At 38.4% G+C, this 25,884-nt stretch overlaps 1 protein-coding gene across 3 annotated transcripts in view; it reads left to right on the top strand.

Moving 5' to 3' along the window:
- The first annotated feature begins 2,802 nt into the window (after window positions 1-2,802).
- EXO1 (exonuclease 1) overlaps window positions 2,803-25,884 on the top strand; it is a 35,899-nt gene continuing 12,817 nt past the window's right edge. The window contains exons 1-11 of one of the 3 annotated variants that reach the window (XM_065935641.1): window positions 2,803-2,987; window positions 3,401-3,595; window positions 4,842-5,015; window positions 6,131-6,250; window positions 7,968-8,091; window positions 9,095-9,232; window positions 10,142-10,354; window positions 11,810-11,997; window positions 12,726-12,822; window positions 19,066-19,291; window positions 21,161-21,407. In XM_065935641.1, coding sequence (XP_065791713.1) covers window positions 4,855-5,015; window positions 6,131-6,250; window positions 7,968-8,091; window positions 9,095-9,232; window positions 10,142-10,354; window positions 11,810-11,997; window positions 12,726-12,822; window positions 19,066-19,291; window positions 21,161-21,407 — 1,514 coding nt within the window. In that variant the 5' untranslated portion in view covers window positions 2,803-2,987; window positions 3,401-3,595; window positions 4,842-4,854. Of the gene's footprint in view, window positions 2,988-3,400; window positions 3,596-3,975; window positions 3,993-4,841; window positions 5,016-6,130; window positions 6,251-7,967; window positions 8,092-9,094; window positions 9,233-10,141; window positions 10,355-11,809; window positions 11,998-12,725; window positions 12,823-19,065; window positions 19,292-21,160; window positions 21,408-25,884 lie in introns of those variants that run through there. The other 2 variants (XM_065935642.1, XM_065935643.1) reach the window with 2 other exon arrangements.

Genomic DNA, 25,884 nt, shown 5'->3' with positions numbered 1-25,884 from the left:
AGAATGTGGGAGAAAAAGGAATCTTTTACACTATTGGTGCAACCACTATGGAAAATAGTATGCAGATTCCTCAAAAAATTAAAACTAGAAATATCACATGACCCAGCAATTCCACTTCTGGGTATTTATCCAAAGAATCTGAAAACACTAATTTGAAAATCATATGCACCCCTATGTTCATTATGGCATTATTTACAATAGTTAGGATGTGAAAACAACCCAAGTGTCTACTGATGGGTGAACGGATGAAGAAGATGTACTATGTACACAGTTGTCGAAGTCCATCTGAATTTCAGATAAACGTGGAAATTTTTTTAGAATGTTTCAAATATTACACTTGGCATACTTGTACTAAAAAATGTATCTGTTTACCTGAAATTCAAATGTAACTGGGCCTATATTATTGTCTGGTAAATCTGGGGGACAAAGTCAAAATAGTATGAGAAGGGTCAAGGCAGAGGTCATCACAGGATGTTTGGGCACAAGTCAGGAAAGACTTCAGAGAGCTGGTAAAACAACTGAATCTTAAGCTGACAATTGTGTGCCACTCATTTCAGAATTATTAACACATCATCATAATTGTGATTTCACTTTTTGATGAATATATGTTTTGTGTACAGAAACTTGCTTAAAGACAGTAACCAGTTCTTTGCGTTCCTCGTATCGCCTAGTATGGACAGGCACAGCTAAGGCATGCACTTATATTATGGAAACACCCAAACTTTCTGGCCAACCCAATAGTAACTGCAGGAATTGATTCAAATGGTTTTATCTTCCCAAAGTGTTAAAATATTGTTTAGGAAATCATTGTTAACTGGTATTTTCTTCTTTAGTTTTTAAACACTATAAGCCAAGAGTCCTGCCTAGATCCTTTGGAGTGAAATTAGTAATAAAGATATGGGTTGTTCGTAGAGCAGTAACCTGTCAAGTCTCATGATGCAGTGGGCACATTTTTGATGTTTGGGCTCCTTCCTGAGACACTCCCCCCCGCCACATCCCACCCACATTTAAATCCCTTTTCCACCTGCTACAGTTTGGAACTGTCCCCCACTTTCCACTACAGGCAGCTCCAAGCTGACCCAGAGTGAGGTCTCCTGCTATACAGGTGTTGGAACCACAAAGAAAGATCGTTTTTCTGACCTCCTCTCCTAGCCTCAGCTATTAAGACTAGACCTGGGGGAGGCAGCCACGTTCCCACTTAGCATCCCATTTCCCCGCAAGTGGCATCTTTCCAACAATTTATAAGGTAGTATGTTGACATGATAGATGTTAGATTCATCATAAAAAGACTTTAAAAAGAAGTATGAGAAAAACATGCAGAGTAGGCAGTCAAAATGGGAGCATTTTAAAAAATCACTTTTTCCCCTTTAACTCCTTAAATTGAGTCTGAATTTTTCATTCATGCCCATCTCTGGGCCAAGAGTATACTCTGTGGTCTAAGCTAAGGTTCTTTCCAATTTCTTTTTCTGCAATATTCCTAAGAAGACAGTAATCAGGTCAAGAGTATCATGAGGACTTGAAGTTTCACCCCATGTGCCTGCCAAAATAAAAAATATATTTAAAGGCTATGCACCACAACCCATTTTCATGACTGCTTAGTCAGTTTCTCCAGGCCAAAGATAAACAAAGCAGGTAAAGTAGTTAGGACAGACTTCAGTCAGTAATACACTGCAATAAGGAAAAGTGTCCATCATGAAGTGAACTCACCCTGGATTTGTACAGAAGTGACTGGGCAAAAAAAAAAAAAAAAAGAAGTGACTGGGCAGTTTCAAGAGAAAATAGGGGTGTGTATGTGTGGTGACTCAGTAGAGTCAGGGAGTGAAAAATAAAAAAGAGTGGGACGGAGAACTGGAGAACTGACCTGAGACTGCTAACCAGAATTTATGAAAGTTAACCTCCTCCCTTCTTAGAGACGCTGGGGCTAGAGATCTTGTCTTTGGATGTTGACGGGGACAAATGCTGAATTTGGTAGCCTTGAGCTTTCTCAGGTAGGCAGTTCAAGTGCGGCTGGGGTCACAGAAGGGATGTGGCGGTTGCTGTTCAGATGCTAAGTCGGGTTCCATCCACTCTTTTGCGACCCCATGGACTGTAGCCCGCCAGACTCCTCTGTCCATGGATTTTCCAGGCAATAATACTGCAGAGGGTTGCCATTTCCTTCTCCAGGGCATCTTCCCAACCTAGGGATGGAAGCCGTGTCTCCTGCACTGGCAAGGAGATTCTTCACCACTGAGCCACCAGGGAAGCCCAAGGGATGTGAACTTGAAGTTAATCTATGTTACTGTTTGTTCAAGTCTTTATAGACCAAGGTTGAGTCCTACTTGAGAAGAGGGCAGAGGAGCCCGGCCAGTCAGATTAAGTAAAGACTCTGTCACTTATCAATTAAAGTACTTAGTAAGCGCTTCCTCCCCTTCCCGAAGTCTACTAGAAGGGTCCAAGGAATATACACCTCAAGTTGCACCTTCTGTGTCCCTGGAACCCACGTGCAGCGCCTTTCAAGAGCCAGGGTAAGCAGCACATCACAAGCGCTAGGGACAATTCCAGCCAGAACCCATTTTAAGTTTAGAAACCTCAACATAAACACAGGGCGGCGCTCTCCCAGCTTCAGCGCCTGGACCTGAGGCCGCATTTGGGAGAGATCCACGACTCCATCAGCCTGCGAAAGGAACTCCATGCGCGTTCCGGGAGCCATGCCCTGTAAGGCAGTTGAGCCAGCTCCGCTCACCCCTCCATGAGGACGCTTCGGAGTCCAGGGGCTGACTGCGGTGGCGGCGGCAGGTACCCAGGTGGCCAGGGCCTGGGGACTCAGGCCGGAAGCGGGAAGCTGTAGGAAGCGGAGCAGACGAGCGGACGTCGCAGAGGAGCTGACGTCACTTCTTCTGGGCGGAGTCTCGGGCCATCCCGCGCAAATTGAAAAGTCGGGCCCTCGGTGCTGCGCTGCGTCCCTGCTCCTAGCTTTTGGCGCTGCCGGCTGGCGCGCGGCGGCCCAGGTGAGTGAGGGCCGTGACCTTGGGCTTCTGAGTCCGCACCCAGCTGCCATCGGACGGACGGGAGGGGAGGGACCTCCCCGGGTAGCCAGTGGAGCCGGCTGTGCAGAGCACGCGGTGGATCCAGGCTGGTCCCCGCCCCTGCCCCTGGGATCTCCGGTCTTAGGGGCTGAAAAGGAGGATCTGGCACGTTACTAGACCCTGCAGCGGCCCTGGGGGACGGTGCGGGGCTGTATGGGCCAGGGGAGCGCGCTCAGCCGGGCCAGGGGAGCGCGCTCAGCCAGACCAGGGCTGCGGTTTGGCTGACAGAGGGAGGGAGGGTCCTTTTCGTTTTCCTGCGGAAGCTACCAGGGCAGTTTTACCTGCAAGCTCCCACCTTGCAAATGCTTGACAACTATATTCTCCACGTTGTGCAGGCCGAAGGAACGTGTCTTCTGGAAAGGGCGTGTGGGCCCCCCTTCCAGTTCGTGAGAGAGGGGATGGAGCGATGAGGTTGTGCTGTCAGTACTACCAGATGCCGCGGGCGGTCCCCTGAGGACGCTTTGTGCCTAAAACCCCTGACCCCCTCCATTGTTTCATTGTGCTGAAGAGGAAACGTTTAGGAGAAACTTGTAAGTTTCACGAAATGTATATATTGTGTCGGGCTTCCCTGGTAGTTCAGTGGTAAAGAATCCGCCTTCGGGAGTCCCAGGTGGCGCTAGTGGTAAAGAACCCGCCTGTGCAGGAGACAAGAGATGAGAGTTCGATCCCTGGGTGGGGAAGATCACCTGGAGGAGGAAATGGCCACCTACTCCAGTATTCCTGCCTGGAGATCCCATCGACAGAGGAGCCTGGCGGCCTACAGCCCATTGGGTCGCAAAAGAGTCGGACACGAAGTTCAGAATTCCCACCTCACTCGAGGATTAGTGAAGCATAGTCCCTAGGAGTGGAATTTAGACTGTAGGAAGAACTGAAATTTGAAAACTGCTGTACTAGACTATCAGAACTTTGATACAGCGTATCAACAGCGTGAGTCTGTCTTCTGATCTTGTACATTCTTCTTTTCCTCCCAGACTTAATACCTCTTTGAAGAGATTTATTTTAGGAAATGCTAAGCAACTCCTCAATTTTTGTCATGGGGGTTGGGGAGGGGGCATTAGTTGCTTGGGAAAGGACTGGCAGCTGCAGGTTTCTGTATAGAAAGGAGGCTTGGGGCTGCAACTTGGATGGAAGAGGGTGGAGAGCTAAAACATTTTTCTCAAAATTAATTGGACAGCAGGTGCAGTTTCTCCTTATTTGGGGATAGTTTTCAGCAAGTCTGATGGAGTTGCCCCTGGGCACCACCACTGCTTATTAACAGAATGTTCATTCTGTTACATTCTGTACATCAGAATGTACCATTCTGATGGTGATAAATTTCAGTCCTAAAAAAGTACAGCTTTAGTTCTAGGATTGTTTGTTTTATTTTTCCGTTGAAATGTCCTACGAAGTATTTCACATGTTATTTCATATAATGCCTGTGCAGATGCAGGTAATATCATAGCATACACAATTTTATAGATGCTAACAATGCCTTTTTGGAGAGAAGGCAGACTCATACTTTTTTAGTACCTTCTGCCTGCTTTGTTCAGTGTTAAGGGCTTAGAGTAAACACTAAGGAACTATCAAGTGGCACTAGATTAGGGTACTAGACTATGGAGATTGTTTGACAGAGAGAGGCCCACTTGAAATATTAAAGAGCAGTGATTCTTAAAAATATCTGAACAATAACAGTTGCTATATCAATTTCCAAGCTCTTTTTATTTTTCCAGAACTTTGGGGTAAATATATTTTGCTTTAAATTTTGCTGTTTTCCCTTTTTCTTTTTATATCATGTAGTTAACTTGGCACTATGGGGATACATGGATTGCTGCAATTTATCAAAGAAGCTTCTGAACCTGTACACATAAGGAAGTATAAAGGGCAGGTGGTAGCTGTGGATACATATTGCTGGCTTCACAAAGGAGCTGTTGCTTGTGCAGAAAAGCTAGCCAAAGGTGAACCTACTGATAAGTAAGTTTGGATCTTATATTAATTATTTGCCAGTTAAGAATGAGACTTACAATGCCTTTTTTTCAGAAAGGAATCATTTTTATTCAATGCAAGGGTTATTAAGAAGTGAGAATATATGCTTTAGAATATTGCCAAGGAACATTTCCTTCTTTGATGTAGGTCTAGTTTCCATTCTTTCTAATAAGTCAGAGTATTAAGACACTAATGGACAAAGGCCAAAGACTCTCTTCTTTTTTCTATTATCTAAGATAAAACTTTTTAACAATATTCTAAAAATCCATGGCGATTTCAGAATTCTACTTTACTGGGTACAGGCAACACATTTGCTAAGCCCCGTTAGCAAAACAAGGCAGTTGTTTCTACGGGACACGGTGTTCTCATTCACTTTTACTTCACTTGGGGCCAAAAATAGTGGCCATTCTGATATCCAGTCGTAACTCTGTGCCTTCATTTGAGGCAGGACGAATCCCTGTGACCCTGGAATGAATCTACACATAGTATTTTTAATTGTCTTGCCAGAAAGTCTAAATGCAATACATGATTCTTGTTTGCATCCGGCACTGGGGGAAAAACTATGGCAGTGCTATGCTACAGTCGACTTATATGAGCTTGCTATACACCATCTTCTCCCAGTTCAGCATTTAATGAGCCTACATTGATAGTTTATCCACCACTGCAGAATATTCATGTCAAGGAAATTGACAAATGCTACAAATCACTGGTTGTTATACATTTATCAGGTCACCATGGTTATAACCTTACTGAGACAATTGGATAAATTTTAATATAGACTGTATATTAGATAGTATTGTATTACTATTAAGTTTCTTGGGTATAATAATGGTGTTGTTGGAGAAATCATGTATTCTACTATTCCTTTAACTTTTCAATAGATTTGAAATTTCTCAAAGCGAAAGAAAACAGTGGTGAGGGGTGGGGAGATAAAAAGACTAGATTTAGAATAATACAATGTCAGAACTGCAGAAATGTAAAAGTCTTTAATCTACACCTGAGGAAAACAAATAGCCCATAGCCCATTAGGATCCAAGGCAGGATTGGAATCCAAGTCTAAATTAGAGTTTATCTTTCTTAATTATTTTTCTTCATTTTCATAGGTATGTAGGATTTTGTATGAAATTTGTAAATATGTTACTCTCTCATGGGATCAAGCCTATCCTGGTATTTGATGGATGTACTTTACCTTCTAAAAAGGAAGTGGAAAAGTCTAGAAGAGAGTAAGTGATACCTTAACGTAATTATTTAAGGTCTGACATTGTGGTCTCTTTGATACAAATTTTTGTTTTAGTTTGTTGAGGCTTGTTTTAAACTCATACCTAAATGGATTTCCTTAAATGTTCCATGCATGCTGGAAAGGAATGTGTCTTCCTCAATTATTGAGTGGATAGTTTTATGTCTGTCCAGTAAATCAAGCTTATTGGTTGTAGTGTTCAAATCTTCCATATCCTTATTGATTTTTTGAATTTTTTTTAATGTGTGTCTACTTAATCCTACTTAATGATCTTCCCTGGTAGCTCAGCTGGTAAACAATCTAACTGCACTGCAGGAGACCCCAGTACGATTCCTGGGTCAGGAAGATCCCCTGGAAAAGAGATGGGCTCCCCTGGTGACTCAGACAGTAAAGAATCTGCCTGCAGTGCAGGAGACCTGGGATCGATCCCTGGGTTGGGAAGATCCCCTGGAGAAGGGAACAGCTACCCACTCCAGTATTCTGGTCTGGAGAATTGCATAAACAGAGGAGCCTGACTGGCTACAGTCCACGGAGTCGAAAAGAGTCGGACACAACTGAGCAACTTTCACTTTACTTAATCCATCAATTACTAAGAAAAGTATGATAAAATTTCACTCTAATAGTGGAATTGTCAGTTCCCTTGTAGTTCTGTCCATTTTTCTTCCTGCTTTGTTTTGAAACTATTTTATCGGTGGCATTCAGGTTTAGAATTTGTTATTTTTTGGCATATTAGAACAATATGCACTGACTTTTTAAATTTCTGTGCTTTTTTGTTCTAAAGTCTATTATGTCTGATGTTAATATAGCCATAACAATTTTCTTTTGTATGTTCCTAATTTCTTTTTCTGTTGACTTTTACTATGACATTTGTTTTAAGTTTGTCTTTTATGAAGAACACATCACTGTAATTTTTTTTATCAATTCCATCAGTCTTTGTCATTTTTAAAACTGTAGTTTTACTCTTTTTACCTTGATCTTAATTACTAATATATACCTCCTACCTTGTTTGTTTTCTGGGTTGATTGTTTTTTCCACTCTTATTATCGTCCCTTATTTCTAGTTGAAGTGATGTACTCTATTTCTATTCTTTTAGTAGTTTTAATTGAAATTGTATCTTTCATATTTAACTCAACAGAATCTAGTACAGAATCTTTTTACAATAGACCTTATAAAGGATTTCTGTATTTTCTTTTAAGAATTTCTGCATTTTAGTGAAGTGTCTGTTCTACAGCTTTCATCTATTTTTGTTTTTATCCTCTATTGGTTTTTAGGAGTCATTATGCTGTATAGGATATACCATTGAGCTTAGTTAAAGGTAGTGTGAATCAGCCCCAAATAGAAGTAAACCTCACTGAATGGGGTTGATAAAGTTGTACCCTTTATAATAGAAAGTTAGTTGTAATGGTATAAAAGTCTTGACTTACATTTTCTTAACGTGTCTTCATTACTTCACTTTCTTTTGACATGAAGCAGTGCTGTGAGAAAGTTTGATGATTAGCTTGTGCGTATGAGCACTGTAAATCCGTGCTCTTTTTGTCTCGAAGCCCAAAAGATCTGGGTTAGCATAGTCAAGGAACAGGTGTGCACTTTCATATGAGTCAAGCATTTTTTATTCCAGGAAAAATTCTTGAATACAATTCAAGGGTATAATATTATAATTTTTTGAGTCCTCTTTTCACTTTTTTTTTTTTTTAATCTTGCAGAAGACGACAAGCCAATCTCCTTAAGGGAAAGCAGCTTCTTCGTGAAGGGAAGGTCTCAGAAGCCAGAGAATGTTTCACACGTTCTATCAATATCACACATACTATGGCCCACAACGTAATTAAAGTGAGCTGAATAAGAAGCTAAAGTAACATTACAGGGTTCATTTAGGCTAATGGGAGTGCAAGGAAGTGAAGGGAGGAAGATTATTCTAGGTCTAACCTTTACGAAAGCTGATTGTCAGAGGAAGAAAGAGAAGAGTATCTGTAGGTAGAAGAGAGGAGTACAGCAATTTCCAAAGAAGAAATCCTAAGGAACATACAGCTCAGCTCTCACTTTCTAGATGAGTCACTTACATAGGTAATTGTTCTCTGCCAATATGGAAGGAATAAATTCCTGGAGGTTCAATCCCACCCCACTCATAATCTTTAACACTCACTCTTGAGTGTCTGTCAGAGATTTGCTGAAGTCAACTGGCCAACTCAGGACATTTGCAGCAGATCAGTTCCACTTGACCTGCTTCTTAGAAGCTTCTTTCCTTATTACCTATTACCATAAATCTTAGTGTCAGCACACCCACAGTTACAGCCCACACTTCACCATTTTCAGGTCTGTGTTCAAATTATTTGGTAAACACATGGGAAGATAGATAGTTCTAGAGTCTGTTCGTTTCATCAGTTCAGTGTCAGGCTTGTGTTTTGTGGTAAGAGATTGTGGGGAAATGAGCGACTTGTGTTCTTTAGAGCACAATCATTCTTAAGATGGTAGATTTCTATAATTTGAAAAATTGAGTTTGCAGCTTGTATCCCCCCTAAATGTACAGCAGTATTTCTGTTTCCCTAATTCATACATTGATTTTTATTTTTTTATTTTTATTTATCTATTTATTTAATTCATACATTGATTTTTAAAATAGATTTATTAGCGGCTATATGATTCAATATATAGGACTATGTATAGTTCAGTATTTAGGACTAAAAGTAGAAACCTGTCAAGGGAAATGACTTCCAAAAATAATACTTGCATGTATTCAGTACATGTTGAGGCTGGTGATAAATGGGTTTGATACAGGAAGTTGTTCGGTGGTTTCCAGATGCTGCTCTTGAGACTGACTAATCCTTCCTCACAGGCTGCGCGGTCTCAGGGAGTAGATTGTCTTGTGGCCCCATATGAAGCGGATGCGCAGCTGGCCTATCTTAACAAGGCTGGCATTGTACAAGCCGTAATCACGGAGGACTCTGATCTCCTTGCTTTTGGCTGTAAAAAGGTACCTAACATAAATAAAGGAGCTGAAGTTTTGTTTATCTTATTTAATACCTGCAACTAATATCTACTTACGGTGTTAATAATTATTTTATTTAAAAAGGAAAGAAAGGTTTTGCTGCTTGACATTTGTATAATCTGAATGATTTTTCAGATTAAGCCCTTAAAGATAGAGGATTTCGTTGTTTTCTCTAAATTCTGTAGTGGAATGTAGCCTTATTTTTTAATAATGATTACCTATAAGCTTTATATTTCTCAATTAGATTAGGTAAATAAGCTAACTTATCTACTAATGAGATGCTTTGCAGTTTTTTAGAATTATGTATAAAACAATTTAATGGAAAATTTTATTATGATATTAAGATACAAAACTATATAGGGTGATATCATTTTTGTTAATATCTATGTTATTTATATTATCTATTTCACAAATGACGAGTGGGATCTGTGAAAATGTTGATACTGGGTAATAGTGATAGATCAGAAATTTAGGGCAATTTCTGTTTTCTTCCCGGATTTCTGTTTTCCACATTTTCTACAAGTGACATGTATTACTTTAAGACTAAGCAAAGGATTACTTTAATATGTAAAAGTGGAAGGTGAGGAGAAGATGCTTTTTGTAAGAATTGCTCTTTGACACGATAACCCTGTAGTGTAGGTAGGAAGTAGGTGCAGAAAGGGCCTTCTTTACACCAGAGGCAAAATGATTGAGTAGTGGTATATGACATTGTCCAGCCATGGCCTATGTTTCAATTTAACTTATTTGCAAATTTCACAATGATTACCTGGCCTACGTATCTGTCTGCTCACTTATAAAGAACAGGAAAGATTTCTTAGAAGTACTACAGTGGATTAGATGATGAAAAATAAAAATGACTCTTACAGGTGTTCACAGTTTCCCTTCCTCTTGAAGGTTATTTTAAAAATGGACCAGTTTGGAAATGGACTAGAAGTTGATCAGGCTCGTCTGGGAATGTGCAAACAGCTTGGGGATGTGTTCACAGAAGAGAAGTTCCGTTATATGTGCATTCTTTCAGGCTGTGACTATCTTTCATCACTGCGTGGGATTGGATTAGCCAAGGCCTGCAAACTACTTAGACTAGCCAACAATCCAGATATTTTAAAGGTAAGAGTGATTTACCAACTGTTGTGTTCAGTTTCTAAGCAATTCTTAAATAATAGATGAATCAGTCAGAATATGGATCTTAAATATTCTATTGTATCTGTAACCAATATTGTGTCATTGAAAGGAGAAATGATTAAAACTCTACAACTTTGCTTTTGGCAGCAGATGAATCCTGTTTTCAGCAGTTGACAAAAAATTAGTAGTAGTTTTTTGAAAATGAAGACTAATATAAAGAAACTTCAGGATAAGATATTATAGGGTAGAATTCATGTTAAAATGCACAGTTTTTTGATTTCTGTCCTATTCTGTGGTAACGGTTCTCAAAGTTTTTGGTCTCACAGGATCCCTTTACACTCTTAAAAACTCTTTGTGACAATTATTTTTGTTTATATGGGTTATAGCTACTGAAATTTACTGAGTCAGAAATTGAAAGAGAAGAATTTTAATGTTAATTAATTCACTTAAAATTAACAATAATCAATGCATTGCATTGTAACATAGACATCATATTTTTATGAGAAGTAGTTGTCTTCTAAAGCAAATGAAAGTTATGAGCGGAATTACATATTTATGTAAATCTCTTTAACATGGCTTAATAAAATACGGCCAGATTCTTACTTCATACAATTTGAGGAAGTGTCATGTATTTTCTAAAGAAACTCTGAGACCTCATTACATCACTGCTGTGTAAGTTCTCTGATGTCTTTTCCTTAAAAAATGAAGTAGATTATTCCCACCCTCACCATACCTTGAGTAGTTCTCTTAAGCCCTTAGAGTTTGCAGAGCAGAATTTGCAAGATTATAGAATGTGAGTCCTCAGGGCTAAGGGTGGTGTACTGGAGTAGACAGTTCTCAAGGTTGGGAGATGGTAGCAGATTTTGAAACAGAGCAACATTACTAACTAGCCTGTGACTTCAGGATCACTTCAGTTCTCTGGGTCTTCTCTTCCAGCTTTAAATCATCCACAACTCTAATAGGAGTTAAAATGTTGACTTCTTTTTTGAAATATGATCTACAAATATTTGTGGGTTTTTGTTTTTTTTTTTTAATTCTCAGCTAATTGTGTGTTTTGTTTTTTGCTTTCTGGATGAAAGAGACTTTGAAGGTGAAGAACATATCTTTGAATTTTAAGTCATGACATGGTTGTGTTTACTGGTCGAGGTTTTTAATGTAGCTGTATGATGACCGAGATGGGTGGGTTGGGATGAATGGGAGAAAGGTCCAGGAAGGAGGGGATATGTATTATGTATACATGTGGCTGATTCACTTCATTGTATAGCAGAAATTAACACGACACTGTGAAGCAATTATACTACCCCCCCCAAAAGCAATCAATTTTCCTACCCCTCCTCATCCTTCTCTAATGTAAAGCGATGGGTCTTGGGAATAATACTTTCCTTATTCTTTTTCTTCGGGTATTAAATAACTCAAAAATATATTTATACTCATTACTAGGTCATCAGGAAAATTGGACATTATCTTAAGATGAATATAACAGTACCAGAAGATTACATCAAAGGATTTATTCGGGCCAACAATACCTTCCTCTATCAGCTTGTTTTTGATCCCATCAAAAGGAAGCTCATCCCTCTGAATGCCTATGAAGATGACATTGATCCCAAAACACTAAGCTATGCTGGGCAGTATCCTTTCTGAACCAGAATGGTAGAACTTTGCACTCCTTCCATGTCTTTGTGGTGGTGTTTTTAGCTAGACATTCAGTCAAAAGCTGGCAAATTGTTTTTGGCTTTCTTTTTTTTTTATAGTGGAATCTTTATTTTGTTAAATTTAATTATCATGCGAGTTAAAAATTTAGAGTAACTTTTTGTTTATAAATCTGAAGCTCATCCATTATAACTTGCTAATTACTTAGATTGACTTGACAGAAATATGTAGTCAGTCACTTAAGGTACATACTCCAAAGGTGGCACTGAGGAGTACCACTCATGGTGAGCCAGCTCAGTTAATCAGGAAGAACCCTGGTCATGTGAGTACACCAGTTAAGGATGCTTTCTGCAGAGCCACTGGCCACGTACATACAGAGCCATGTGGAGCTGTGAGTCACCTGGGTAATGGCAGGGCTTTCCTCTCCATCTCCCTCGACAGGAAGTAAATGATGCCTTAGGGCTTTGCTTCAGAAAATAGCCAGCTCCTGCTGTAAACTGCCATGTGGTTTCACTAAAGCCATATGTGGAAAGGAAGTAAACTATCATGTGGTTTCAGTAAAGCCAAATGTGTAAAGGAATTAGGGTCCTTTGAAGTCATAAACCTGAAGGTTTTCTCTGACAATAGACCACACTTTTCTGCCTTAATATGGTATTGTTTGTTTGGCTGTTAATAAAATTATTTTTCCTTAACCTTACCAACCTAGGTATGTTGATGATTCTATAGCTCTTCAAATAGCACTTGGGAATAAAGATATAAATACTCTCGAGCAGATCGATGACTACAATCCAGACACTGCCATGGTAACATGTTAAAGACTTCCTTCTAAAAGCATATTTTGTTATTGCTTAGGAACTAAGACTAAAGGCAAATCTTCACTTAGTAAACATCTTTTAAACATTTCTACATCCAGGCACTGTACAGAATGTTGATTGAAAACGACTCAATTCTAGAGACAATATGTCTCTTAGAACCAATGGGTATATTGGTTAATTTTCTTAAAAAGTGACCACATAATATATTATAAGACCTTTATACTTGAACATTTTTTTTTAATATACCAAGTGCTTAATGCCTTTTTCTCATCTCACCCAATCCAACCTCTGGCATTTGGCATTGTTGAAGACTCAAATCTAGAAATACCTCGGGAATAAAAACTTTTTTTTCTCTCATTCACAGTTTAGCAGTACTTACTGAATACCTCTGCTGTATGTCATTCATCCCTTTCCTCTTTTCTTTTTCCCAATAGTATGTCTATATATCTCTTGTGATGTACACTCCCATCATTCTCTCTTTTCTGTTCCTATTTCCATTCAGACTCTGTTCTCTCTTATGTTCAAATTTATTCCTTAATAAGTTCTTATGACTCTAATTGGAGAAGGAAATAGTAAACTATTCCAGTATTCTTGCCTAGAGAATCCTGTGGACAGAGGAGCCTGAGAGGCTACATACAGTCCATAGGGTCACAAGAATTGGACACGACTTAGCAACTAAACCACCACCACCATGACTCTAATTATCTCATTTTATGCAGAGAACTTGCACATCTTTAACAGTCTCTAATCTGTGTACCAGCCACAATAATTCTAAATGTCTCCTGTGTCTACGTAAGTACTTTTTATAACCTTAAATCTGTCTACAGTCAAAAGCAAACTCTATTTCTTATCAGCTTCCCTTTATTCTTTTTAGCACTTATTGCATCATAAATTATGTCTCAATTGTTTATTTTCTGATTCTTTCCAATAGACTGTAATCTTCATAATGGCAAGATTTTGTGATATTCATTGCCATATTTTATTTACCATTTTTTGTAATGAATGAATGTCAGTTACATGATCTCTATTATTCTTTCAGATCAGAAAATTTGGAATTTAATTTTTTTTAATTGAAGTATTGTTAACTTGCAATATTTTATGACTGATCCTTGAATAATATGGCTTTGAACTGCACACATCCACTTATTCATGTATATTTCTCAACAGTAAATACTATACTACTATACCATCTCTGGTTGGTTGATTCCACAGGTGATAGAGAACTATAAATATAGAGGGCCAACTAACAGATATACTCAGCTTAACCCTCACATTGTTCAAGGGTCAACTGTATTAGTTTCAAGTCTATAATATAGTAATTTGACATTTTTGTAGATTACACTGCATACAAAGTTATTATAAAGTATTGACTATATTCACTGAGCTGTACACTATATCCGTGTAACTTAATTATTTTATACCTAGTCTTTTGTACCTCTTAATCTCCTTCATCTATTTTGTTTCTCCCCCACCCCTGGCTTCTCTTTCATTGCTAAGTCCTCCTATTTCTTTTTTGTCTTTCTGGTTAATAGTTACTTCTTTCTCATAGTTTCTAGTCTAATCCAGATCTTTACCTTTACCCCCCATTCAGTTCTTTACTAAGCATTTATTAAGTATTGTAACAAACATACTCTGGAATGTTCCAGAATACAAAGAAAAACAGAGCATAATCCTTGCTTATAAGATACTGATTGTCTAAGGGAGAGACACATGGTTATATACATAGAAATATGGTATATCCCATAATAGAGATGTATTCTAGGCTCCATGGAAACAAAGGGGATGCACTTAACTCCACCGAAAAAGAGAAATAATAATAATAACAGACATTTATTGAGCTGTTTTCTAAGTGCCATTCTAAGCACATTAAACATAGTAACTTATTTACTCCATAACAAGCCTCTGAGGGCAGTACCATTATTTCCACTTTACAGATGAGGAAACAATTAGAGGGAGATTAGGTGACTTGCCAGGTCATACATTTTATCATTAGGGGAGCTCTGATTCTAAGCCAAGCCCTCTAGTGTCTCCTAATAAAGGAGCTAGTGTGTGTCCTGGATTTACGAAGATGAGTAGGGATTTTCAAAATGGGTGAGTGGTTCCAGGCTAAAGGAATAGCATGTATGGAAGAGGATAGCATGTTAAAGGTACTCAAAGTAGTTCGTTCTGGCTGGACCAAGAATGTCTCAGTTTACCAGCTAAATGAATCAGAGCACCTTGAGAAAGAAAATGAGATGACATGGCCACAGAGAAACTGGTGACAAGTTGAGCGTTGAGAAGAATCGTTACTGTCAGCTGAAATAATAAGCCAAGCTTATTAAGAGTGCACAAATTTATAATGATACTAAAAAAGAACTTTATGTTCATCAGCTCAAATTATATAATCCTTATATTCAGGTTGCTGTTTCTCCTTTTCTGATTTCTCTGTTTTGTTTCTAGAACTTCTATCAGTTAGGTATTGGTTTTTCCTGGTTTTTAGATTCTGGAACTTTTCTATCTTACTCATGTCTTTGTCTTCTTTTCTTTCTGGGGGAAACTTTTTTTTCTATTTTGTCTTTCAACTTTGTGCTGTCCAGTATGTAGCCACTGGCCACAGGTGGTTATTTAAATTAACATTAAATTAAATTTTAGTTCTCCAGTTGCATTGGTCACTTTTCAAGTCCTTAGTGTCTACCATGTTGGACAGCACGGAACTTTTCTATCATTACAGAAAATTCTGATAAATATTTAGTTTTTGTTACTTTCATATCTAAGAAGCTTTTCTTTAATTGTGCTTTTTTTTAAAAGACTTTGTTTCATTTCATGAATATATTCTCTTCTTTCCCACTCCTCTCAGAAATTTAATATTAAATTTATACATTTTCTCTGCATTATTTCTGTTAGCTTTGGATTTTTTTTTTTTCCTATGTGTTTTGGCTTTTCTCTTTTATGGCGGAGACTTTTCTAACACCTAGCTTCTTGTCAGTTTGTTCCTATTTAGGAGAGGCACTGAGAAGCTTAAGAAGCTTTGTGTAAATGAGTGGGGCTTATAGTCTTGGGTTTTATTACTCTTGGTTGAATTGGTTAGCAACAAGCTGGCTTTGTTTTGTGATTTCTCAAACATCAGCATGTTTTCTTTGTACAGTTCTTTTTTCTAAAATGGGATCCTCCAATTTCTACTTAGCTAGGTAAACATTTTGAGAGCAAGATGGGGAAAATAAATTGGGGTGGACCAGGAAGGGGTGGGTTTCCCTAGTGGCTTCGTCAGTAAAGAGTGCCTGCAATGTGGGAGACCTGGGTTTGATCCCTGCATTGGGAAGATCTCAACCCAATGGCAGCTCACTCCAGTATTCTTGCCTGGAGAATCCCATGGACAGAGGAGCCTGGTAGGTACAGTCCACGGGGTCACAGAAAGTCTGACATGACTGAGTGACTAACTTTCTTTTCTTTCTTTAGGAAGGGGTAGGGCTAATCCCACCATTCAATATTTAACCTTGCATTTGATCCCTGTCTTTAGACAAACGAATCTTCTCACCTTTTGAAGTTTTTATGTTACTGTTTGTGGGTTTCGAAGGTCTGGTTGCTCTGAGGGGAGATGGGTATGAATTGACCACATTGGACAGATCGAAGATGAGGGCCCAGGAGCCGTATAGTCTTTTCCTCAGCCCTCCGCCTACTTGCGGCCTCCGTGGTACTTGGTTCAAGTCTTTCTCTAAGTTTCTGTACGTGGAATTGGCATTATTCTTTTCTGCAGACACATGAGTTTGATCTTTCTTAAGCTAGGTTCTTTATTTTTATCTTTTTATCGAGATATAGTTGATGTATGTTTCAGGTGTACAGCATAGTGATTCACAATTTTTAAGGGTTATACTTTATAGTTATAAAATATTGGCTATATTTCCTGTATTGTACAGTATATCCTTGTAGCTTTTTTACACCTAATTTTACACCTAATAGTTTGTACCCTCTTAATCTCCTACCCCTATCTTACCTCTCCCTCCTTGGGCTAGGTTCTTTAAATTTTTCTGTCTATACTCTTGTCTTCACTATGGTTTGGAAGTCACAGATATCTCCTAATTTTTCTGCAGTTGGAGTTTGTATTTGTTTCTTATTGGTTTGGGCGTGATTTTTTTCTTATTGAATCATTATTGACATATTAGTTTCAAGTGTAAACATAGTGATTCAATATTTATATACATTAATAAATTATCATGCTCAGTCTAATTACCATCTTTCACCATATAGAGTTATTAGCATTTTATTATTACTATTTGGCCATGCCAGCATGAGGGAGCTTGGTTTTCTGATCAGGGAGCAAACCCGTGCCTCCTGCATTGGAAGCAGAGTCTTAACTACTCGACCATAAGGGAGGTTCCATAATATTATTGACTGTACAGCCCTCCATATCTGTGGGCATCTGCAGATTCAACCAACCGCAGATCCAATTAGATGGAATCCTTGGATGCAGAACCCATGGATGTGGAGGGCTGACAGTACTACTCCATTTTATGTAAGGGAGTTGAACATTATGGATTTTGATATCTGAAAGGATCCTATAACGAATCCCCTGCAGCCACTAAGGGATGACTGTATTCCCTGTGATGTACATTACAGCTGTGTGACTTATTTACCTTATAAGTGTAAGTTTCTAGACTAACGGGACTGAAAAGTCTTTATTCTGCTATCTTCTTTACACATTTGAATTACTGATATTAATATAATTTCATTGAGAATGATTCTCAAGTTTTTCCTTTGTCTCAGAAACTCAAAAATAATTGGTTGTATTGAAAATGTTCAGATATCATTGGGAATGTTATGGATCACTAAGATAGCCATCCTTCATGAAATCCTTATCAGATCTTTTATTTCATGAGGATATTTCTTTCAGAACCACTAATTGTACATCAAGCTAATTATTATTATTTATCTAAAATGTTTTCTTCCCAATCAGATTTTCTACTCTCCTATTTCTCTCTTTTTAATGAAACCATCAATGAGATCTAATGCCATGACCTATACTGCTTAAGCTGTTTTTATTATACCTTTTTTCTCAATGACTCTAAGTTAATTCTTGACTCTTGTTCATTCTTAAGATATATTGTGAATAATGTCATCTTGTTTTTTATTTATTTTTATATTTAATCCTTTCTTTAAGTGAAAGATTAGATTCCAAATTCTAGTGGGACTTTTGTCACATGGAACTCACATCCTTAGTACCAGCATTTTTTATACCTTTGTTAATTTTTCCCTTTGCCTCTTCTACTCTATTAGAGTATCATTGACATCCTTTTAGCAGATCATTGTCATCTAAAATATATTTATTGTGAATAACTTGTATTAGCATTAAAAATGATTATTTACCAATCTTTATTGTCAATAAGCTCTTTCTCAGAGAAAGTTTTATGCTTTATTCAGTGTAGACCAAAGTAGCTTTCTGTTTAATACATAGGTATTGTTCACTAATACTTACCCATTTAATACATAGATATTGTCCACTAAAGAAATTATTGTTTTGTAAATAAGATTGTTTCCATTTGAGCTCATCCAAGTTCTGAAGATATGATAGTTGATTAAATACATAATTTTATGGTTTTAATTTTCAGATCCTTTGTAAAGGATATGTCAGTAATTAGAGGGTTATTTGCTAGATGATTATTAAACTAAATATTGTATATTGAAATATTACTCAAATTTTAAAAGTACTTTTTTTCTGGTCATACTTCTTCAAGTGTAGTTTTATTTCTTGCACTGCTCATCTTAGGAAGATATATTTTATTTCTTAAAAATGATCTAACAAGTTTGCTTGACCCACATTAGGAGAAAGAAAAACAGATCTAGGAATACAAGACACATTTAATGGAAAACAAAAGGACTAGCAAAGGGGCTTCCCAGGCAGCTCAGTGGTAAAGAATTCACCTGTAATGCAGGAGATATGGGTTCAATCCCTGGGTCAGGAAGATGCCCTGGAGAAGGAAATGGCAACCCACTGTAGTATTGTTGCCTGGGAAATCCCATGGACGAAGGAGCCTGTCAGGCTACAGTCCATGGGGTTGCAGAAGAGTCAGACATGACTTAGCAACTCAACAACAGCAAATAGGACTAGCAAAGTAGAAAGTGTTATTAGAGGATGGATATTTCATCAGAAGTTCAAAGGAGTAATTTAATTATTTGCTTATAATTTATGTTGATACAGAGGGAAATGATTTAACCATTTTTCTTCTTTAAGTAACCTTTTTCTTTTTACTACTTTAGCCTGCCCAATCAAGAAGTTATAGTTGGACTGACAAAGCATGTCAAAAATCATCTAATATTAATAGCATTTGGCATAGGAATTATTGCCCTAGACGTGAACTGGATATTGTTTCAGATACTACAAAGATGAAGGAAAATCCAAGTACTGTGGGCATTAAACAAGTGATTAGTACTAAAGGGTTAAATCTTCCAAGGACGTCATCCATTGTAAAAAGACCAAGAAGTGGTATGTATTTTGTTTTTGTGAAATACAAGTGAGAACTGGTCACATTTTAGAAGTCTTTGTTAAATCTAAGGTCGTTAAGATTTTTTTCCTGTTTATTTTAGAAGTTTTATAGTTTTAGTTCTTACATTTAGGCCTTTGATCCATTTTGAATTAATTTTTTATATGGTGTGAGGTAAGGATCAAGGTTCACTTTTTTTGTATATGGCAATTCAGTTGTTCTAACACCATTTGTTTCAAAGATTATCCTTTTTCCATTTAATTGTCTTGGCACATTTGTGGACAGTCAGTTGAGCATATATGTACAGGTCTCTTTCTGGGCTCTATTATTTTGTACCATTGGTCTCATCCTACTTTATGCCAGAAAAACTGTCCTGATTACTGTACCTTTATAGTCAGTCTTGAAATCAGGTAATGTAAGCCCCTAAGTTTGTTCTTCTTTTGAAAACTCGTTTGACTATTTTGTGTTCTTTGCATTTCCATGCAGATTTTAGAATCTACTTGTCAATTTCTTTAAAAAAAAAAAAAAGTCTGCTAAGGTTATGATTGGGATTTAGTTGAATCTATAGATTATTTTCCTAGGTGGTGCTAGTGGTAAAGAACCCACCTGCCAGTGCAGGAGGCTTAGTAAGAGACTCAGTTTCAATCCCTGGGGTGGGAAGATCCCCTGGGGAGACCATGGCAATCCACTTCAGTATTCTTGCCTGGAGAATCCCTTGGACAGAGGTACCTGGCAGGCTACAGTCCATAGGGTCACATCAGACACAACTGAAGTGACTTGACACATGCATGGATTATTTTGTGGAGAATTGACATCTTAATGATATCAAGTTTTTGGACGCATTTAAGTCTTCTTTAGTTTAAGCCTTCAGAAATGCTTGCTTGCACATATGTTGTCAAATTTATCCCTATATTTCAGATTTTTGATGCTGTTATAAATAATATTTTTAACTGCAATTTTTGGTTCATTGTTAGTGTATATAGAAATACACTTGATTTTTGTATATTAATCTTGTGTTTTGAAACTTACTAAAATCACATATTAGTTCTAGTGGAAATCTAGTGCCCTGTAGTAGAGACAGACCTCCTTTCAGACTAATAGTCACCAGTAGTCTATCTGGCTATTCAACTCGCTGCAAATTCATGTAACTAATATATAATAACTTTTGCTCTGCATTGTCCGCTATGATAATATGAGACACTAAAGTGTCTTGATCAATTCAGGATATACTAAATCTATGAATTTCTCCAAATAGATAGTCTAACAACCTTATCATAAAAAGAAAATGAGGTTAGCATAGTGTAACTTCTTCGTGAAGGCTTTCTGGGGATCCTACAATATTTTTTTTCCTCTTCTGTAGAGGAAGAGGAAAAAATCCACCTGCAATGTGGGAGACCTGAGTTCGATCCCTGGTTTGGGAAGATCCTCTGGAGAAGGGAACAGCTACCCACTCCAGTATTCTGGTCTGGAGAATTCCATGGACTATATAGTCCATGGGTTCTCAAAGAGTTGGACACGACTAAGTGGCTTTCACTTTACTTAATTTTTCTCTTTTTTTTTTTGCATTCAAAATTAGGCCCTTTTTTTTTTTAAACATAAATAGTATAATGGGTGTGGAGCCTTGCAGAATTGATTGTATTCTGAAATTCATACAAATAATTGACATTAAATCATAGTTAATTTTGAAGCAGTAAAACACAGCCAAGGGAATTTGTTTTTAAAAAATCATTGTTTTATTTTCTTTTCTGATGCATAATTAAAAAAAAAAAAAGACTTCATCTTTAGGGCAATAGAACATAGGCTGTGAAACTGAGACCAGATCTCTAACTAGTCATGAAATAAAGATTTACAAATAATCTTTGTTTATTTAGAGGAGCTGTCAGAAGATGATATGTTGGATCAATATTCTACTTCCTTTACAAAGAAGATCAAGAGAAATAGTTGTGAAGGTAATAAGTCATTGAGCTCTTCTAAACTGTTTATGCCTGACCTGGTAGAAGAAACTACTGTTAAAAAAAGCTTAAGCACACCACCTACGACAAGAAACAAATTTGCAACATTTTTACAGAAGAAAAATGAAGAAAGTGGTGCAGTTGTGGTTCCAGGCACCAGAAGCAGGTATTGTTACATTTATAGAATGCTGTGTGTCTGTTTATATAGTCTGTTGGTGTTTATTTTAATTGTTATGAGTAGCATTGAATCTAATGAGACAGGTGTAGGATTTGGCTTGTTCCAGTTTATCATGTTTTGCCTTAGTTCCACTTGGACTTCTATTACTTTTGTTATCTCCTGATACAGAACTAAAGTAGGAATTGTGAATCTTATTGCATTTTGCATTAGAATATCCTCTATTACTTTGCCAGGGTGCAGGGAGGATCCATCTTCTTTTTTTCTATTTTTTTAGTTTGTTTAAGAGTTAAATATAATTTCACAATGTACTTTTATAAATCTATTTAAAGACAGATGACTATGTAATTCTCATATTAATTGATAATCTGATATAATACTAGGTGCTGGGTTACAGAAATGAGAGACATGGATTTGCTCTTGAGAAACAAGTAGTTTTTCCTAGTTGGAAAAATAGGTCAGTAACAAAATTATTCCATACCGTGTGGCAAGTGCAGTGACAAAATCATGCGAGGTGTTTCGAGGGCATCTAATGCTGAGACAGTGGTTGGAAGGGTGAGAGGGAAGGGGCGCGTGTAAGGTGCTCTTGCTGCTGCTGCTGCTGCTAAGTCGCTTCAGTCTTGTCCGACTCTGTGCGACCCCATAGATAGCTGTCTACCAGGCTCCCCCGTCCCTGGGATTCTCCAGGCAAGAACACTGGAGTGGGTTGCCATTTCCTCCTCCAAGGTGTGAAAGTGGAAAGTGAAAGTGAAGTCGCTCAGTCGTGTCCAACTCTTTGCGACCCCATGGACTGCAGCCTACCAGGCTCCTCCGTCCATTGGATTTTCCGGGCAAGAGGACTGGAGTGGGGTGCCATTGCCTTCTCCAAAGGTGCTCTTACCTAGGTTTAAATGATTTGTGGGTGAAGCAGATAAAGAATGAAGCCAGCTATTTTACCAGCAGACTCATGTAGCTTGGACAGAGGTATGGAGGTGAGCAGCAGTGTAGAGCATGGGGGCAACTATTTGCTGTTGATCACTGCTATTTTTACTTCTGCCACAATGTAAATTGGAAAAAGAATGAGAAAGGAGCAGGAATGTAGATGATGAAGGAGGAGAAATAAGGACCCCAGTTCATGAAAGGCTTGTGAGCCAACCTAAGGAACTTTGAGTCTTTAAGGGCAATCGGAAACATTTAGAAGGTTTTAGTCAAGAGAGGGTTATGATTTGATTCCTGATTTAAGTAGACCAATGGTCCCCAACCTTTTTGGCACCAGGGATCAGTTTCTTAGAAGACAATTTTTCCATGAAGCGGATGAGGGGATGGTTTCAGGATGATTCAAGCACACTGCATTTATTGTGCACTTTATTTCTACTATTATTACATTGTGATATATAATGAAATAATTATACAATTCACCATAATGCAGAATGGGTGCATTCTTGGAGAGTGCACTCAGTGGGAGCCTTGAGCTTGTTTTCCTGCAACTAGATGGTCCCACCCGGGTGTGGTGGGAGACAGTGACACCTGAAGCATGTTGCTTATGTCCAGTCTGCTCCATAATCCCATTTTGGTTGCTGTCACTGCAGAAAACCCTGCTTCACAGAGTTAGGATGTTGGAAATGGAAGCCAACTTTTCAGTGTTTTTGTGGCAATCTCAGGCTATTCTGTCTTGACTTTAAACCAAAACGTATGGAGGTTTGAAGTTGTCTCAAACGTACTTTTATGGCCACCATCATTTACGGCCACCATCAAGCAGGTGATCCTCTTCTAGCATAGACAAAGTCTGTTCACCTGGCTTGTTCACAAATGGGTTGTGGGTCCATTCCTTTCCAGTCTGGGGGTCTTTTGTGGTAGGGGAGTAATGCTCAAACTCTTTTAAAAACTGAGACAGGTGATCACGCATCCAGCTGGGAAAAAGAAGGCCCTGGCTCAGTCTCTTTCAAAATCTCTGCTAATGTTTGAAATGTCAAAATTCCCAGTGTTCACTCGTCGCCCCCATTCCAGTCTGGCTTTGAATGCAGCCACTGTATCTGCTGACTTGAACACAGTTGTTCTCCCCTGAAGTGACAGACTGAGTTTGCTGAGCAGGTTGAATATGTCACACAAGCAAGTTTTGCAGCCCCTTCTGTTTCTCTGAAATGTGCTACCAGTGGTGACGGTTTTTCTAAAAGAAATCTCTGGAGTGACTCTCGTAGCTCAAAAACTCTAGCCAGTGACCTACCTTTAGAAAGCCACCTCACTTCTGTGTATGAGAGAAGACGTGTGTGCTGTGTCCATCTCCTCACAGAGTTGTGCAAATAGACTTGACTTAAAAGTGTGTCCTTTAATGTGACTATTTTAATCACATCCTGCAAAACATTAAGTTCAGGTGATATGTTTCATCTAGCCAGCATTTCTCTATGGATGACACAGTACACAGACTTACATTCAGAAATGACCTCTTTGACCCATGTAGTGGGACCAGAAAGCTGTCCAGTCATGGTAGCCACTCTGTGCATATCTCAACGTAAAATGACCAGTTTTCCTGATATGTAATCAGTCAGAGACTTGAATAGTTTTGCAACTGTGGTGTTGATTGGCAACAGAAGTGCACATAACATATCCTCATGCACATCCTCCTAAAAAACAGAGCACTCAAAAATAAGCATTGTTGTCTTGTCAACATCGGTAGACTTGTCGACCTGGATTGCGTACCACAGTGACTCATTAATCCTCTCTAACAATTATACCCAATATCCTCTGCTGTTTCCTCAGTTTGTCTAGTTATGGTGCTAGCCAAAAGAGGAACCCGTGCCCCCTTTTGAGCTGCAGGCTCTCCTAAGGATTCATGACAGATGTCCTTAGCAGGATCAACTCCTCACCCAGAGAAAAGGGCTTCTTGGCTTTAGCCATGCAGTCAGCCACTAAGAATGATGCTCTCAGTGTAGACACATTTAATGAAGTGGTGGCCTTCAAGAACTGCTTCTATTCTTCATGTTCACATTTTTTTTCTTTTGAAACTCCAGAGGCTTGTCTTTTAATCCTGGGTGCTTGGTCTTCATGTGGCAAAGTAGTTTTGAAGGTTTCATGGCTTCTCTAGATAGCTAATCATCATATATTATACAAAGCAGGCTTGGAGAATGTGAATTGCATATTTCAATGAACCCATAATTTAAGTAGGACTCTTGGTATTTTAAAACAGGTTTCTTTTTGTTGGCAGCCTTAGAGTATTCTGCTGTTTCATCATTGGGTCTTTCCCTCTTTTCAAAGAAGTTCTCTAGTAATGTTTGTTTTTTACTCATTTTCACTAGAGTTTGCTTGTGGGCTTACTAAAATGGACTGAGACAAGTGTGCAGGGTGGAAAAAGGCAAAGAATTAGAGGTCGTAAAGAAAATAATGGGCAGGCCACACATGAACTAAAAATAAGCATTGGATTCTGACTTAAAGCCTACTACCAGATGTACATGTACAACTGAAGTATATCAACTCACTTACCACTATAAAGCTTGCCATCAGATGCAGCTTAATTGTCACTTGCCGTCATTGATAGGGTTTTGATATAAGTCTGCAAGCATGTGATTTATTATCATCTCTGTATATTTCTGCTTGTGATAATCTGTATTTGCAGCTGCTCCCCAAAGCTAGCATCACCACCTCAGTTCCACCTTAGATCATTAGGCATTAGATTCTCGTAAGGAGCACATAGTCTAAATCGCTCACATGCACAGTTCACAGTAGGGTTCTCGCTTCTATGAAAATCTAATGCCACCAGTGATCTGACAGGAGGCGGAGCTCAGGTGGTAATGTGAGGAATGCAGAGTTACTATAAATATAGATGAAGCTTCACTTGCTCATCCACCCTTCGCTTACCTCTTACTTTGTGGCCTGGTTCCAAACAGGCCACGGACAGTATGAGTCCATGGTCCAGAGGTTGGAGACCCCTGAGATGGACCACTCTGAACACCCTGTGAAGAGTGGATTCTAGAGGGCCAATAGCTGTTGTCATAGTCCCTGCTAGTGAAGATAAGAATTTGAGGAGTCAATATTACTTAGGGGTTAGGAATTTGGACCCTGGGGTTAGACCACCTGGAGTTTGATTCCTGTCGGGTTTACTCATGAAATGTTTGACTTGGGCAAGTTAATTTCTGGGTGCTTCAGTTTCTTCAAGTATAGCAATCTTAGGATTACTGATAGAATTAAATTATTAACGTAAGTAAAGTGTATAAAATAGTGTCCAATAGGTGATAGACATACAATGAATACCTCTGTTTCATTGACTTTGGATAGTGGTACCACAACTAGAAACAGGGATTAGTAACTTTAAGATAAAGAAAATTTATCAGCTTCTGTATTTCTCCAGAAGACTTAGAATGTGGTTTTTTTTATATTTCAAGTTTAATAAATTAGGTTTCAGCCAATTTTGCCTAACCGTGATGATGGGAGATGGTCATGAAAGAACGAACCACTGGTAATCCCTAAGCTCCCTTTAGGGGATGTGTCAAACCCT

Source organism: Muntiacus reevesi, chromosome 5 (assembly GCF_963930625.1).
Source record: "Muntiacus reevesi chromosome 5, mMunRee1.1, whole genome shotgun sequence".
NCBI lineage: Eukaryota > Metazoa > Chordata > Mammalia > Artiodactyla > Cervidae > Muntiacus > Muntiacus reevesi.
Note: the sequence above shows the minus strand (reverse complement) of the source record. Positions and strands in the feature narration are given on the sequence as shown.